The following is a 12948-nucleotide window of genomic DNA, read 5'->3' on the forward strand; positions in this document are numbered from 1 at the left end:
TATTTTACAGATGAAGAAATGGCTAAGTAACTCTCGAAAATCGCACAACTAGGAAGTGACAGAGGCAGTATTTGAACACAGAGAGTCTCGCTGGTGTCTGTGTACTGTATACTGTAGTGCTTATAAAGAGTTATTTAAAAATAGTGCAAGTGTATTTGGCTATAATAGAAATCACATGGTGGTGCTCAGATCTTTGAAATAATATGAAGGTGAACAGAAAATTATGAAGTTTAAGGAAGGATGCTTTAAACTTTTTAAAAAATTTTTATTATCACAAATAATATGATACCTTAAATACCCTCATACTTGTTAGAATTTCTCTAGAGTAGATACAGGGATGCAGGTTTATTGGATTATTGCTGTCTGGAATGACTGCACCAACGTCCAACATGTTGAGTTTTTTTTTTTTTATTAAAGTTTACTTATTTATTTTGGGAGAGACAGAGAAAGTGTGAGTGGGGGAGGGGCAAAGAGAGAGAGAGGGGGAGAGAGAGAGAATCCCAAGTAGGCTCTGTATGGTCAGTGAAGAGCCTGAGGTGGGACTTGAACTCACGAAATCATGAGATCATGACCTGAGCCCAAATCAAGAATCTGATGTTTAACCAATGGAGCCACCCAGGCACCCCTGCACCTACATGCTTTTTCTTAAACTTTTTTTGAGGGCATCTCATTAAGGGAGTTTTATGGTGCTTTTTTCCCAAGTGTTTTTAGAATTTGTAGGCCAGCAAGAAGTATTGGTAATAATACAGGTTAAACAAAATTTGGTTGCTTATTACTCATAGAAACATAAGAGAAGGAGGATCTACATTCTTACCAAAGAAATATACTCGCTCACCCTCTATGACAGAAGTTAGTGTATTAGCAAGTACTTTGTTAATTCTACCAGTGCACTCATTTCTGAACCAGAAAGAATGCAGCGGATCTGGAGGTTAGTGCCACCTTGTGGTGAGACTGAGCTCTGACTCCTAGAGGTTCTCAATCTTCAAAGTACAGAAAAATTACCAGAGGAGCTTGTTAAAAACAGAAATTCTTTGTGCACTTGAAACTACTGTAAGGTTGTGTGTCAGCTATACGTCAATAAAAATAAAAATAAAAGAGAAGGATAATGACCAAAAAAAAAACACCCCAAACCAAAAACTGATGCTCTCAGCCTCACCCCTACAGAGTCTAATTCAGAAAGAAGAAAGGAGAGGGGAGAGAGAGCATGTGCGTGTGTTCCTGTGTGTGGGGGGGTGGGGGTTGGGGGGAGGATGTCCATGAACCTGCATATTTAAAAGGCAGCCTGCGTGATTGTTGGTTCTGTTTGGTCCTAATTCTGATTTAGAAGGCATTTTAGTGATTGGCCCAGCTCCCTCTTTGTAATCCTCCTCTCTCCTAACTGCTGTAGTATCTCTTGGATTATGTGGGAACTGTAGCGATCTTCTGGGACTATTTTGGACACAAGAGGACCCAGCTGAGCTTGCACACAGAGAAGGGATGGGAACAGGCTAATGTGTTTTGCCAACTCCATTTGCATCTTCTCCTTATTGATTTTTGATGACCTCAGTGCTTCTTTTGACTCTGTGGGTCACACCCTACTTTTGTCTTTTTTCTCCTTGTTCATGTCCTTCAGTTTGGTATTTGGGGTCTCCATAATCAGACCTCAGATCTTCTCCCATGTCCCTCACCGGGAATCCCCCATACATATTAATCTTTCATACTGCTTCTTCTCCTGAAATTCTTACCCTCCATCTTTTATGCTTTTACTGCAGTCTCTAAGTAGTTTTTATAAATCTTTTAAAAATCAGAAGACCTGCAACCCTCCTTGAAGCATTTAGCACCCCCTACACTCTGGTCTCCCACCATACTTTGTACATAGCTTACTTATATGGTCCTCCTGGTACATCATGAAATAGTGTTTCCTATTGCTGCATAAATATGTTATCCATCCATCCATCCATCATTTTACTTATTCATTCATTCCTTATGTTGTTTTCCTTGCCTGGAATGTAAATTCTATTCATTCTTCAGATGCCACCCACACAACTAAGCCAAATATAGACTATCTTCAGCTTCATTCATTGATTCCTCCTCTGAGATCTGCTAGCACTGAGTGTCCTCAGTTGCCCACTTTAACTCTTAATTATACATGCCAATGTATACATGCACTTCTGTTCTTCAGTAAATTGTAAGCTACATGAGGACAGAGACTATTTTATATAATTCTTTGGTATTTTCCAACGTTCTATATTCCCAGATGCATAATATGGTTTAGCTAAACTTGTACTCTTTGCTTTACTGCATTGCCTCCATTTAGTTTTAAATCTTTATGGTGTTTTATAATGATGTTTTATATTCCTGCTTTCTTACCTTCAGAGTCTGCTCTCAGGAATATAGAGTAACACTTGGCCATGTAACAGTATTCAGTCCTGCTCGTATGCCATGCTTCATGCCTGAGTGGAAAGAAATATCCTTCTTCACATGCAGTCTGACTTATATACACAAAAGTAAAGCAATGTGCTCACTTGATAGTTTTTTTTTTAACTGAATTAAAAGTATTTCTTTTTTTTTTTTTTTTAATGTTTATTTGTTTATCTTGAGAGAGGGGGTAGGGGCAGAGAGAGGGAGGGAGAGAATCCCAAGCACACTCCTCACCGTCAGCGTGGAGCCCAGTGCAGGGCTTGATCCCATGAACCGTGAGATCATGACCTGAAATGAAATCAAGAGTCAGATGCTTAACTGACTGAGCCACCCACTTGCCCCTAAAAGCATTTCTTAACACAGAGTAACTCTGGGCCCTGAGACCCTGAGGTGCTTGACAGAATACACAACGTTGCAGGTTGAGCCTCCTTCTACATACATACTCCCTTTGGGAATGTAAATGACCTCCTTGAGCTTGGTGACTTTTGGAGCCCTTTGTGTAACTAGCCCCAGAGGATCACCAAACTAACTCAATACAAATCTGGATTTGTTTGGGTTTGTTTTCTGCCACAGGGATTCAGAGCAAGCCCTCGGCATCTTAGAAGACGCGCTGCTGCGGCCGCAGCTGCTCGCCTGGAAGAGGCCAAACCTGTGGTGGAAGTTCACCATCAGAGTGAGCAAGAAATTTCAGTGAGGAAACGAAGAATCAAGAAAAATAGCCGAGTCCAGCCAGAATTCTATCACTCCGTTCAAGGTGCTTCAACCCGAAGGCCTGTAAGTAGAGAACTTTTACAAGATTATTAAATACATGGCGTGGTTGTTCTTTGAGAAAATTGCCAGATTAATCAGGGTACTGTCTTGTCATCCTCAGCAAGTGCTATGAACCCATATGAATTCCAGGGAGTGTGATTTCACAGAAAGCACTGGGCCAGAGAGTTGTCAAAGAGGCCAGAGTTGATCACTGCAGATGGAGTGATTTAAAAACTGGTGGATATTGAGCCCCATTAGAGCCAGGGTCTAGATTTAGAGCAGGCACCACAGAGTCAACAGGCTGAGGTGCAATAATGACAGGGTCGGAGTTGGTGAAGAGGGGCAGCAGGCAACCTACTATCAGCAAAGGAGAAGCATTGCAGGGAAAGGTGGGGCTCCTCTCCAGGAGGAGGCTCTTGGGCCACTCAGGCCTGTGCTGCTCTCTGCAGTCAGCCAGGGTGATGGTAAGGGTGCTAGCCTTCTCTGGTTTGGCCTTCGTTTGGGTCCACGGCAGCAGGCAGCGTTGTCCTCTTCTAACTAAGTTCTCTGCATCTCTGTTGGCTGCAGTGCTACCTTATCTGGGAAAAGCCCTCACCTGGGAGCCGGTCTCCACCTGTTGACCCCATTGTTCTATGTGCGCTGATATTTTTTCTTGGTTCAGGTTCTCACACGTGCACTTTTGACCAAGGCTGTGGCAGTCAAGGATTTGGGGCTTAGAAATGCCACATGAAAACTTTGTAAAAAATATTTCATAACTGCAATAGTTTTACATTGCTTTAGCATTTAGAAGAAGTTTCCCTGTGGTTCGCTTTTATGTTGGGGGGAGCCTATTTTTGTCGTTCTTTATGCCAACCTAGGGGAACCATCAAGATTTGACTTGTTAATAAGTTTTTGTACATTATTAAAGTGGAACTGCCCTTCTGTGGAGGTAACTGCATCGCGGCACATGCGGAGATTGCTAGAAGGCCGGGAGAATGTCTGACTTAGTGAGCAGGCCAACAATGATGGCAAGAAGCTAAGTTCCTTCACAGAAAAGGTCCTGTTTGTCTTTAAACAATTGTAAAATAAGCACATATTTAGAAATGAGAGTCTTCTTTTCATGATTTAGTGAAACAAGCTATTAGGTATCTATGTGGTATCTAATATGAAGTGGTAGGAAGATTTATTCACTCTCAACAAACATAAGCTTGGAAATAAGGGATACACAGTTATATATTTATTCAAATAAATAGTTATTTGAATAACAGTTATTTTTTTTAATGTTTATTTATTTCTGAGAGAGAGAGAGAGAGAGAGAGAGTGAGCAGGGGAGGGGCAAGAGAGGGAGACAGGATCTGAAACGGGCCCCACGCTGACAGCACAGAGCCCGGTGCATTGCAGGGCTCAAACTCATGAACCACAAGTTCATGACCTGAGCCTAAGTAGGATGCTTGACCGACTGAGCCACCTGGGTGCCCTGAATAACTAACAGTTATTGAGGGCTTACTGTATAATAGGACTCACTTGACAGCCCTATCAAGTAGATGTTGTTATTATTTGTATATTATGGGTAATGAAACTGTGGCTCAAAGAGGATAAATAACATGTCTACATTTACCTAGCTGTTTGCAGCAGAGTCTAGGATTTGGATCTAGGCAGCCCACTTCTAGAACCCAAGCACTTACCTCTGCAGTCTGCCACCTTGCTATAGTACATGGCCTCTAGGAACGCACAGCTGAGTCCATGGCCAGCATGCAAGCAAGTAAATATGATGCATGTCTGTGTTAGGAAAATGCTATTGTAGAGTTAAGGACAAGGTACCATGGAAGCATGTTGAGCATCTTGGAGGGCCGGCAATATTTACAGAGAAGCAGACACCTGAGATGAATCCTGACAGAGGAGTTTGTGTCTCTGATGAGAAGCACATGTACAAAAGCACAGAGGTGTGACAAGGTGTGGCGTCCTCAGGGAACAGCTGGAGGTGGTGCTGGTGGATGAGACTGGTTGGGTCAGGCAGGGCCAGATCATCAAGGGATTGTATATTATGCTAAACAGTTGGGTTTATCTTTGTGATGGGGATCTGTTGAAGGTAGGAAATAGGCACATTGATTCTCTTGACCGGAATATAGTGAATTCTTTGTTGCTTCTAATCTCAGATTTCAGGTTCAGGTTGGGTAAGTGAGTATCATCACAGTTTTGAAACCCTCAACCACCATTATTCTCTCATGAGCACTGTACATAACTGCCTTGGGTAATAAGACATATTCCTCTGTGACTTTTTTTTAAAAAATATTTATTTATTTTTGAGACAGAGAGAGAGAGACAGAGAGAGAGACAGAGAGACAGAGTGCAAACAGGGGAGGGGCAGAGAGAGAGGGAGACATAGAATCCAAAGTAGACTCTAGGCTCTGAGCTCTCAGCATGGAGCCTGATGTGGGACTTGAACTCATGAACCCTGAGATCTTGACCTGAGCTGAAGTCGGATGTTTAACTGACTGAGCCACCTGGGTGCCCCAGCTCTGTGACTTTGAAATTGGCATCCATTTTGTCCTTGAATGCCTGTCTTCCCTCTTTGTTTGCCTGGTGAATTACAATTCACCTCTTAAGACTGACCCATGATCAAGCAACTTGTTCAGAAAAGGCTTTTCCGGTCCTTCCTATCACAGTGAGATACCTTTTGTTTTGATCCTCAGCATTTTGTACAGATCTCCTGCATAGCAATTATCTAAGTGAAAAAGGCAGGCATGGGGCACCTGGCTGGCTCAGTCAGTGGAGCATGTGACTCTTGATCTCGGGGTTGTGAGTTTGAGCCTCACACTGGGTGTAGAAATTACTTAAAAATAAAAATCTTAAAAGAAAAAGTCAGCCTCTGTAGTAAGAGGGACATGGGTTCAAGTTCTTTTCTGTGTACCTGGCAGGAAACAGGTAGCACGTAAGATAATTTAACTGAAGAGAATTTAATGAAAGGACTGTTTACAGAGGTGTGGGCAGGGCTAAGGTGCGTCACTAACCTTCCGGTGGAGCCTGCCTACCTAGTATTCCTAGCCTGAAGAGGTGGCAGATGGCACTGGTCTTCCTGCATCCTGGTAAGAATTGCTGGGGCCATGAAAAAACCTTTCATAGGAACTGGGATGGAGGAGTGAAGCCACAGCCAGAATTCAGTGAGTCAGGAAGGGAGCAGGGCGAGTGTATATAGGTTATAGGTTTCCATTGACCTACCCTAACTAGAAGCCAGAGGGCAAAGGGGCTTGGATGATTCGAAGTACAGAGATCATCATCCCAAGGAGAGAGCAAGGGAGACGTGGGCAGAGAGTCTGAGAGGGGTCAGGGACAGTGGAAAATAAAAACAAAAACCAAAAAGCGTATCAGGTAATCTTTGCCAGGTTGTTTAACTCTGTGAGACTCAGATTTCTTATTGTAAAGTGTAGCTACCTCAGTGAGTTGTGAGGATGAACCGAACTGACACATGGAAATACATGGCACAATGACCTGCTTAGAATAAACAAAAATTGGTAATGTCTTCTCTTCCTTTCCTTTCCTACACCTTGACTTATTTGGGGGCTATGTCATCTGTCTACAATATCTCCTGGAGAATGGCATCTGAATGCATTTTAATGAATACATGAATGAGTGATATTTATATATGACATATAGCTTATGCAATAGAGGAATTCAGAGAACAGAGAGCGTCCACACCCCGCCTAGGGTGGTCATGGGATAACTGTTTCACAGATTGGGCTTTAAAATATTGGCAGGGCCCCTGGGTGGTTCATTCGGTTAAGCATCTGACTTCGGCTCAGGTCATGATCTCACGGTTTGTGAGTTCGAGCTCTGTGTCAGGCTCTGCGCTGACATCTCAGAGCCTAGAGCCTGCTTCAGATTCTGTGTCTCTCTCCCTTTCTCTACCCCTCCCCTACTTGTGCTTTGTCTCTTTCTCTCTCTCTCTCAAAAATAAACATTAAACAAAATAAAATATTGGCAGGAATTGACTAAGCAGCAGAAGTTAGGTATGATAAGTGGAATTAGTAAAAGTACTGAGAACCGTTGGACTGGATTTGGGGATTTATATGAGAGAAGTATAAGGTAGAGCTGGAAAAGAGGCTGGGGCCAGAACATTCTAGATAGCCACTGTGTTTAAACTCCATTTTTTGTGCTTGTGGAGGTCTAACTAGAAGAGGTATGATTAAAGCACAATTTTAGGAAGATTAAACATAAGCAGGGTGAGTCCGTGGGGAGCAGGGTAGGGGTCAGGTAAGTACTGTAGTACTGTAGGTATAATTAGGGCCTGAACTTGGGTCTAACAGGTGATGCTATGCTGGCATCTGGTGATCACTGCTTCTGGGGAATCAGATGATGACCTTGACTCTCACTTCTTCAGAAGGAATTGGAAGGGAGAGAGATGAGAGGCAGGAAATAGCAGTGGAAGCTACTTGGTTGTTTAGGGCAAAAAAAAAAAAATTCTGGAGAGGGTTCTTTGGGGGCAGGTAAAGCTCACCTCCCCCTTCTATCTGCAGCTCCTAGGGTAGCTTCATTTTTAAAATTTTTTTAATGTTTATTTATTTTGTGAGAGAGTATGCACAAGCCAGGGGGGGCAGAGAGGGAGAGAGAGAATCCCAAGCAGACTCCTCACTGTCAGTGCAGAGCCCAACATGGGGCTCAAACCCACGAACTATGAGATCATGACCTGAGCCAAAATCAAGAGTTGGACACTTAACTGTCTGAGCCACCCAGGCACCTCTCTAGGGTCGTTTTAGAGATTGGAAATTGTCAGAGTTGGTGAGGAGGCTGTTGGTATCTTATGTCACATGATTCCTGTTCAACCTTCTGGAAACTTAGGGCCTCTGCTGACATGTCCATATTTTTACTACCATATGTGGACTTGAGCTAAGGCCTTGTGCCCTCTTCTGGATTTGGTTATAGGTGCAGTCAGTAGTTCTTGCTAGAGCCACCCTATTCAACATGTGCCCAAAGCCTGTGCCTTTTCTAGCTTACACATTTGGAGAAAGTCATGGGTTGCCATCAAGTCAACTCTGATTGTGTCTTGGAGATGGAATAAAAATAAATCAGCTGTGGTGATTCAGGATCATTTCAATGACTTTATATGAAGCACTCTAGGCATTTCTAGTAGCCATCTGAATAATAAACAGCCCTAACAGTGAGAAAGCCTGAAATAGGATGTGGCGGTGAAGGATGATGTGGAAATATTGGGGTTCAGAGCAAATGGTAAAGAAAGAATTCTTGAGACGTCTTTGGTGCAAAGAGGTGGTTTTATTAAAGCATGGGGACAGGACCCGTGGGCAGATGGGCAGAAAGAACTGCACTGGGGTTGTGAGGAGCAATTGATTATATACTTTCAAGTTGGGAGGGGGTTAGGGATAGCATAAGTCTCTTAGGAATTTTGGAAGCAAGGTTTCCAGGACCTTGAGGGGGCTAGCTATTGTTAGGAAGAGGTGGATCATTTATTACTGTCTAGCAAAACCTCAATCAAGAGACCCTTCAGATGTATATCAGTGGGCCATATGCTTAGAGGATGATTGCTAACATATATCTTGGAGATTTGAGATAAAGAAAGTTTCCAAAGGTATTTTTATATATTAAAGGAGACTTACAGGATCCTGGAGGTTAGGATAATATTAAGCTAAGATTGCCTTTTGCCCTTAGCAAAGTATTAACATCGAGGCACTTGAGTTCTTAAAGGAAGGTCACTTTGCCTGTCTCAAGGACTCATCAATGGGCTGTAAGTTGTAAGGAAATTTAAAAGTTGTAAGGAAAGTTTTTCTTTTGCCTTTGATTCCCACATCAAAGGAGATGGATCAGAAAATGTGACAGTACAGTTTCAGCCAACCTGCACTGGGACCAGCCCCTTGATGAAGTAGGCCACAGGCCACATAGAATGCATTATACTTTTGTATCCTTGGCTTCTCTAACCTATTTTTCTGATTCTATAATTAAAAAAATTTTTTTTAAATGTTTATTTTTGAGAGAGATGGACACAGTAAAAGCAGGGGAGGGACAGAGAGAGAGGGAGACACAGAATCTGAAGCAGGCTCCAGGCTCTGAGCTGTCAGCACAGAGCCCGACGCAGGGCTCGAACTCATAAACTGAGACTACGACGTGAGCCGAAGTTGGACACCTAACCGATTGAGCCTCCCAGGTGCCCCTCTGAATCTATAATTTATACTCAAATGTGCCTATATGAATTTGTAATAGAGATCACTAATATAAACTTAATTAATAATATATGTGCATTTTATTTCACACCTTTGGAATGTTTCTAAGAGTGAGTTAGGTAAAAATTTATCCAGATTTTTCTCTTAGTTAAATATGTCTTGGGACTTATGTTAAAGACATGTCACTGGAATACTTAGGAATTTTCCACCACTTTGGAGCAGAAAAGATACTTAGCACCAGATCTCCATTTGTCCTTTAGTATTTTGACATTAGAAAACTTTTGTGTTGGAATCCTAGAGTTTTAAACCTCCTTTTCATCGTGATAACACACAATAGCAAGAGCTCTCACATTTATGGCACGTTTACCATGAGTGCACACTTAACTACCACGTGGGCAACAGTGGGCATTGTTCTCCTGTGTTTCCCTGTTTTTTCTCCCTTAATCTTCCCAGCTGTTCTCTGGAGTAGGTGCTCACTTTCCAGAAAGGGAAACTTATCAAGGTCACACAACTGGTAGATAACAGAAATAAGATTTAAGCCTAAACACCCTGACTGGACAAGGGAGAAATTCACATGATCATATTTTTAGTGCTAGATGTTTATCCTAAGGAACCCTCCTCATGTATTTTAATCACTCTGAGTCTCAGTTTTCCTACCTGCACAGGTGGTAGAAATGGTATCAAAAACTGTAGATAAACTCCAAACCTCATTTTCGCCATGCATTTTATTGAATCTCCCTTTTTGTGGTAGGGAGTAGTAAGAGTCTTTCTGCCTCTTGCCCTCTCATAGGAACCCGTTAATGTATAACAACATTCAGCCCCAGGAGGTATTTATGTGTTTGTGTTGGGGGTGGGATGAGGGGAAATGAAAATTTTAGAGCACTTGCAAATAACCAGGCACACTGAGTCCATTCTTGTTACATTTCGCTGCTTCTCATTTTTCGTACACTACAACAACATCGCCTCCATTTCCTTGTGACTTAAAATTTCTGAGACTTTCTCCCGGAGGTGCAAGAATATCTGATTAAAAATTGCTGGTGTTCCCAGGTCCCAGCCCAAGCTGTAGTTTGCTCCCCCTGCTGGCAAAACTTTGGCCCATGAGGCTTGTGCGGCAAGTAACTGAATTATTGAGCCTGATAATATTGCAGGATTTTTTTTACCACAATACCCGGGATTCGTTGTCTCGCCACTTTGAAGAATGAAGAGGTGGACACAAAATGAGCAGCAGGGCAAAAGTTTATAAGAATATAAGATTACGAAAGAAGAATAGTAGGAACGCTTTCTTTCAGAGAGGGGACATTCAAAAGTGAATACCGGAGGACTCTAGGCAAGGGTCCTTGTTTTATACAGTGCTGGTGAGCCCTCCCTCTTCTTGCCTTCCTCCCTGTTCCTTCTCAGGTTCTACCCTTATTGGCTGGATAGCTTGAGGTGCTGGGTTGTCCATTCCTGATTGGCTCGTTTCCAGTGTATGAGGGGTGTTCTATGGCCATTCTTACGTCTTGTGTCAAATTCCAGAGGTGAAACCTGAGGGGGAGTAGGAGAGGTCTGTTACATTATTAAGAGGAACCTTATGCCTGAGAGGTCTTGCTGTGGTCAGACACTCCCAGCATTTTTCAAAAATAGGTGTTTTTCCCCACCTGGGGACCTCAGGCCCTAATCTTTCCCTTTCTGCCTACTGACTCCTGTATTGTCCTATGATAATAATTTTGGCTCAGGAGTTAGAGGGCAGGTGGGCTTAGCACAGACAATTGGTGGTCTGGGTTTCTAAAATGGTGATCACTGAAGACGAAGCAGGTTTGGGCTGATGGGTGGAAATCAAATTTCTGATTTGGATATGTTAAGTTAGAAAATGTCTATTAGATATCCTAGTGTCTGAATTTCATGGAAAACCTGAGCCTGGATTGGGGGTCATGAGTACAGAAACGTTCCCAAATTCATGAGACTGGATGGGAAGACCCAAAAAGTGAATGTTGATGGAGAGGAGACTTGAGGACTGAGCCTTGGGGTTCTCCAGTATTGAGAGGTTGGGAAGAGGACTAAGGTTCATTTATAACTTCTAACTCTTCCTCAGAAATAGATGTAGGGGCGCCTGGCTGACTCAGTTGGGAGAGCGTGTGATTCTTGATCTTGGGGTTGTGAGCTCGAGTCCCAGATGGGGTGTAGAGATTACTTAAATAAAAAAAAAAATTTAAAAAGGGGGCACCTGGGTGGCTTAGTCAGTTAAGTGTCTAAGCATCTGACTTTTGATTTGGGCTCAGCTCATGATCTCACAAGCCCCATATTGGGCTCCTCACTGGTAGCAGGGAGCCTGCTTGGGATTCTCTGTCTCCCTCTCTCTCTCTCTGCTCCTCCCCTGCTTGTGCGCAGGCATGTGCTACATTCTGTGTCTCAAAATAAATTAAAAAACATTTAAAAAAGTACTTAAAAAAATGAATAAATACAGATACAGAGAACAGATTGGTAGTTGCCAGAGATGGGAGGTAGGAGATAAAAAAAAGTACACACATCTGAATACAAGTGTTATTTTCAGTGACACAGAAAAGTGAATCTTTGTAATATATACACACACATAAAAAATACAGATACCTAAGGAGAGATGGGTTTAGGGCCCTTGAATTTCATTTAAGCATATTCATTTTTGGCCAAGAAAAGGCAACTCAGGTAGAAACTAGAGAAGGTAGCAGAAAAGGATTTCCCAAACCTACTGATTATTCTTTCCTGTTCTTCTACTAAACTGCTTCCTTGACTTCAGCCTTCTGTTGTTGGATTCTGGTTTCCAGCCTTGGGGAAATTTTCTGCTTTTCTGATTGCAGTTCAGGTTATTGTAAGGCTGCAAAATATTTTGGAACATTGCATAGTTTTCATTTAAAAAAAAAAATAGTGTTAACAGGATTTCAGGTCATCTTTGTAGTTGGGAGCTTGCTGCAGTGTGGAAAAGATGAACCACACATCCTTGATCTCACTGAAAATATAGTAGGATGTTTCCCTGTTCCTTTCCTGCTTAAATTATTAAATGGTCTTCCTTTTCCTTTTCAAATATGTGGGACCAGGCAGCTTTATTTGCATAACCTCAGGACACTTCCCTTTCTGTGGAAGGCTTGACTATACAGCTTATACCTTACTTTGCCTTAATTAATTGGCAAGTATGAAGCTTCTAAAGGAAATGTTTGTTTTCTTTTTCTCTTTGGAGTTCTGGAGAGTGAATTGAATTAATAAAGTCAAATTTCTTTTGCTAACTGCCTCAAAAGGATTTTTTGAATTATGCCCATGCAACTTACTGAGTCTGCTATATATTGCTATGCCTCCCTTATGGTATCTTACAAAAGATTTTATGTACTATAAATTTACTAACAATAGGTGAAAGAATAATTAGCGCACAGAAGCATGCCAGGTAGGTGGACTATGTTGAATGAACAGTGCTCATACAGGTAGAGTTTAATTTCTCAAACAATTCATGAAACCGGGGCGCCTGGGTGGCGCAGTCGGTTAAGCGTCCGACTTCAGCCAGGTCACGATCTCGCGGTCCGTGAGTTCGAGCCCCGCGTCAGGCTCTGGGCTGATGGCTCGGAGCCTGGAGCCTGTTTCCGATTCTGTGTCTCCCTCTCTCTCTGCCCCTCCCCCGTTCATGCTCTGTCTCTCTCTGTCCCAA

General features: G+C 42.5%; 1 protein-coding gene across 18 annotated transcripts in view; it reads left to right on the forward strand.

The window, feature by feature from the left end:
* The window catches only part of DST (dystonin), a 491438-nt gene that overhangs the window by 63586 nt on the left and 414904 nt on the right, over positions 1 to 12948 (forward strand). For all 18 annotated transcript variants that reach the window (XM_019457466.2, XM_019457473.2, XM_019457470.2 and 15 more), the window contains exon 3: positions 2974 to 3174. In XM_019457466.2, the coding sequence (XP_019313011.2) occupies positions 2974 to 3174 (201 nt within the window). The remainder of the gene's footprint in view (positions 1 to 2973; positions 3175 to 12948) is intronic.

The sequence above is a fragment of the Panthera pardus genome, unplaced genomic scaffold (assembly GCF_024362965.1).
Source record: "Panthera pardus isolate Hobbes unplaced genomic scaffold, ASM2436296v1 HiC_scaffold_17, whole genome shotgun sequence".
Lineage (NCBI taxonomy): Eukaryota > Metazoa > Chordata > Mammalia > Carnivora > Felidae > Panthera > Panthera pardus.